Source organism: Ovis aries, chromosome 13, assembly GCF_016772045.2.
Source record: "Ovis aries strain OAR_USU_Benz2616 breed Rambouillet chromosome 13, ARS-UI_Ramb_v3.0, whole genome shotgun sequence".
Lineage (NCBI taxonomy): Eukaryota > Metazoa > Chordata > Mammalia > Artiodactyla > Bovidae > Ovis > Ovis aries.
The window spans coordinates 44,284,970-44,289,749 of NC_056066.1; the positions used below are offsets into that span (position 1 = coordinate 44,284,970).

Sequence of the window (4,780 nt, forward strand, 5' to 3'; positions counted from 1 at the left end):
GGAGGCATTTAAATAGCACAACCCCTCACTGGACTTGGGGGTGGGAGCCAGATGAGAAGGAGGCGTTGAAGTCAATCACCTGGATGAGGTCGTAGCCCCTGTAGCTGCCTGCAAGTAGCTGCCCTCAGCCAGTGAAACCATCCTGGTTCTGGCAAAATCCTTTGTGATATTCTGTGTAACTAGTCCTGCATTAACCTTGTTGTTGAGCCGGAGAACCACAAGGGCACCACTACAGTAGCATAAATCATGGTGCCAGGCAGTAGTCCAGGGTTCAACAGGGCTGTAGTAGTTTAGCTTCAGGTAAATTGTGTTTGGGATGCTTCTGGAAGTTCAGGCTTGAATCTCCCAAGAGAGACCAAGGTCATTGAATAGAACTGAGACCAGTCTATAGATGTGAAGCCCAGAGACTGAATGCGTTCACCAAGTGGTTACTGTTCACCCTAGACCCAGCTTTACCTCTCCAGGCCCAGTGCCCTCTCTCTAGTTCAAAGCCTTGTCCTTTCTTCCTGGGTTACTATAACGAACACAGAAGTGGTCTCTCTGCCCCCTGGTCTTCCCCTCCCTGCAGCCATTCTCTACTCTGCTACTTAAATGGCGATGTATCTGATGAGGTGTCTCCTCAGGTGGAGCTGTCCCAGACTTCCTCTGCTGTCTACCACTGCCTTCCTCCCACTCCAAGTTCCTGCTCACTGACTCGCTCATGTCCCTTCTTCACCTGGGTCTTCACTTCTCAGGACTCAGCTGACTGGGACGCTTTCCTCACCAGCTGGTCAGGTCTCTCTTTTGCAGGCTCGTGTTTTTGGCAGAGCCCTTTCCCAGCTGGCTGTGCTATTGCCTGGCTAGTGCTGGGCCCTACCCAGTTGATAGGGCCAGGCAGGCACTTCAGATCTGCAAAGCCTGCAGGCACAGGATGGCAGGGAGGGGTGAGAACTGAGCACACTTGAGTGAATCCAAGCAACCAGCTAAAAAGAAGCCACAGTGCTGGCAGAAGAGGCCTTGTCCATAGACTTGCTTGACCTGTTGATCACAGATTATGACCCTCAGACTGGACGGGTTTCCTGAAGGCAGAGACTAGAGAGAGATATGCCTGTTCCTGAAGGAAGGAGGTGATTAGTTTCAAGTACTGAAATGTAAAACGGTAAAGGACACAACCTAATAAGAAGATGCAAAAGAAGTTGTTATCGTTCAGTCTCTCAGTGGTGTCCGACACTTCGCGAACCCATAGACTGCAGTACACCTGCAGGGAAGCACAGGCTTCCCTGTCCATCAGCATCTCCCAGAGCTTGCTCAAACTCATGTCCATTGAGTAGGTGATGCCATCAACGATCTTGACCTCTATCATCCCTTTCTCCTCCTGCCTTCAATCTTTCCCAGCATCAGGGTCTTTTCTAATGAGTTGGCTCTTCACATCAGGTGGCCAAAGTATTGGAGCTTCAGCTTCATCATCATTCCTTCTAATGAATATTCAGGATTGATTTCCTTTAGGATGGACTGGTTTGATCTCCTACAGTCCAAGGGACTCTCAAGAGTCTACTTTAACACCATAGTTCAAAAGCATCAATTCTTCAGCACTCAGCTTACTTTATGATTCAACTCTCACATCCATACATGACTACTGGAAGAACCACAGCTTTGACTAGATGGACCTTTTGTTGGCAAAAGAAGAGGAAGACACAAAAGGAGTTTATGCAGAGCAGTTTCTTAACTATTGAAAACGGGGATGTTCAGACTGAAGAGTTGAGCAAAATTACTGGAATAGTGAATATACTTCAGGAAAGGAGGATATAGAGAAGACAAGTTAAAATGACCTGCTAAAAAAAGAAACATATAGGGTCCAAGTGTCCAGGCCTGAGGCGTCCTACGGAACCCTCCCCCTGCCGGCGCCTCAGAAGGCAGACCATTCATCAAGAATTTTGTATCCAAGGCACAGAAGTTTGTTACCGAAGATGATGAATGCTGACATGGATGCAGTTGATGCTGAAAATCAGGTGGAACTGGAGGAAAAAACACGACTTATTAATCAAGTGTTGGAACTCCAACACACACTTGAAGATCTGTCTGCAAGAGTAGATGCAGTTAAGGAAGAAAATCTGAAGCTAAAATCAGAAAACCAAGTCTCGGACGATATATAGAAAACCTCATGTCAGCTTCTAGTGTTTTTCAAACAACTGACACAAAAAGCAAAAGAAAATAAGGGATTGATATCTCTTATGTCTTACGGAATTGCTGCTGATCTTTTTTTTTCTTTAAAACTTGGATAGATTCCAAAAGTTACAGTACTTTTGTTTGTGGCTTCACTGAGTATTTATGAAGATAATGTCAGATCTAGGCAAAATTAAGAGCATAACAGGAGACTTCCATGAGTTTGTGTATTATGTTAGTCTATGAAAATGTGCAAATGTAGAGACTTTATAATTAGAAATGCATATATTTATGAAACTTGAAAAATGAATGTTTTATCAAATTTGTTTTGATTTATAGGGTTAGCATTGTCATATTATAGGCATAGAGATACAAGCAAATAACTACCGTGTTGTGAAAAAGTAACCAAAATCATGTACCGAATGCACAGCTTTATGTACCCTGTCTACCATCGTGTGCCTCTTTTCCATTTGCTATCTTCCTGTTTTTCCTTCCCCTAAGGAAAAAATTGGTTACACGTTTGTAGAAAGTAATTTCAGTAGCTAATCATCTAGGAGAGCAGCCTGAACTCTAACTGTTGAAACTTAACCAAAATAAGTTACTTTCTCAGTTAGGGCTTATTTATTATGTTTAGTAGTAAGGATAGTAGGTTTCTCTTGCATTAATTGAAAATGGAGGCTATAAAAATGAAGGTTTTTCTTTGAATTATGGTATGGGGAAGATTTGTTATTAAAAACTTCCTTTGCACAAAATAACCCACTTGGTATCTGAAAAGATGAGTTCTGGTTGTGTGTGTGTTTCAAATAGAAAATTTTGAGGAAAAATAGAAGTAGGGTGGGAAAAGCACTTCGTAAGTACCTGTAACCAACTCCAAATGTTTCTACTCCAGATTTATTTTCTCTCTGGCACAGATTGGATTTTGGAAGGAATATTTTAAAAAATGGATTAAGTTTGGCTAACTTTGTGTAAACCACACCTGGAAGAGAATAGAGTTTGGTCTCAGGTTTATTTGTTGTACCAGCAGATCAACTTTGCAAAGTCCATTAAGAGTGGATTAGTATCAGAGTCATGAATAAGATGAGAGAGTTTTACATGTAAACTAATTGATGCTTTCTCAGTATTTTATCTACTTCTCCCAGAAGTTTCTGCAAACCCAACTACTGGTTTGCAGAATTTTAGTCATTTAACCGTTTTTTAAAATTTGGTAGGTTCCATTTGGTAAGGAAATCAGTAGTTGTTAATTAAAATGTTAAATAGGAAAAGAAATCCACTAATATAGTTTATAGTTATTAAATTTAGGCTAATCATGGACTAATCTTATGTTTGTGTTGGTGTAAGATTTGATGACTTTAGCTGTGTGAATATATAATAGTCATACTGCAAACATTTTTGCATCTTTGTGACCAAATTTTCAAACATTTAAAATTGTGTTGCAGTTACGCTTTGCTGTTTAATAAAAAGCTGTTTCAAAAAAAGAAAAAAGAAAAAAGAAACATAATTTTACCAGTTAAAACAGTCCCTTCTCAGACTTTCTGGTGGCACAGTGGATAAGAATCCACCTGCCACTGTAGGGCATACAAGTTCAATCCCTGGTCCAGGAAGATCCCACATACCACAGAGCTATTAAGCCCGAGCGCTGCAACTGTTGATCCAGTGCTCTAGAGCCCAGGAGCTGCAACTGCCGAGCCTGCATGCTGCAGCTACTGCATCCCACACGCCCTAGAGCCTGTGCTCCCAACAAGAGAAGCCACTGTAAGAGGAAGCCCGTGCACTGCAATGAAGAGTAACCCCTGCTTGCCACAACTAGAAAAAGCCTGCATGCAGCAGTGAAGACCCAGCACAGCCAAAAATAAATAAAACATTAAAATTCCTGCTCATTATATTAATAGAAATTTTAAACTAGAATGAATAGAAAGAAGTCAGTCTGAGAAGGCTGATCTGTGTTCTGGGAGTTCACAGTGCTTTGCCAGTGTGGAAATGTAACAGACAGGACCTATGGGCGGGAGGAGGGAGGCGTGGCACACAGAGGGCACTCCTCCGAGATACCAGGTAGTGAGAGGGAAGAAGGACAGCAGCGGAGGAGATCTAGGCACTAGCCATGATGGAAGTTGAATGCAACACTTTTAACGAGCCTTCCAGAAGCTGCTTCCCAGATGACTTCCTCTTAACACCTCTGGGGTCACTGCTGCTACCTAGGGTGACCGTATGCTTTGTCAGACTAAGAGCACTTTTGAGAAAGCCATGTAAAGTATTACTGATAATTGTGACAGTTCATCAGGCTGAAGAAGATGCTAGCATGGGCCAACCAGAGACTGTGGCTGACACCACCCCTAGGAGGTGAGGAACGTAGTCTTTGAATTGAGCAATTTACTGCCCCATATAAACCACTTGCTTTATGAGTAAAGGAGATGGGAAGATGGCCATTGGGTGCATGACAGGCAGTCCTGCCACCAAACTCACCTCCAGCAGTGTATTATAGATGACTGAAAATTGGTTGCTTAATATCATTCATTTGTGCCTTCTTCCCTGTTAAGGAAACAGCCTGATCAGTCCCTAACACTTTAGTCTGAATGACAACACTTTTGCTGTCTTCTGACTGGTGAAAGCCTGAAAGACTGCCATTCACAGGGATCAGAGA

At 42.6% G+C, this 4,780-nt stretch overlaps 1 protein-coding gene across 1 annotated transcript; it reads left to right on the forward strand.

Annotated features, from left to right (window-relative positions):
- Positions 1 to 1,830: 1,830 nt before the first annotated feature.
- On the forward strand, positions 1,831 to 2,453 carry LOC101111732 (short coiled-coil protein). Its single transcript, XM_027976373.3, is given in 2 exon segments — positions 1,831 to 2,112; positions 2,115 to 2,453. Coding segments are annotated over 2 exon segments (246 nt in total). The 5' UTR covers positions 1,831 to 1,946; the 3' UTR covers positions 2,195 to 2,453.
- The last annotated feature ends 2,327 nt before the right edge of the window (positions 2,454 to 4,780 follow it).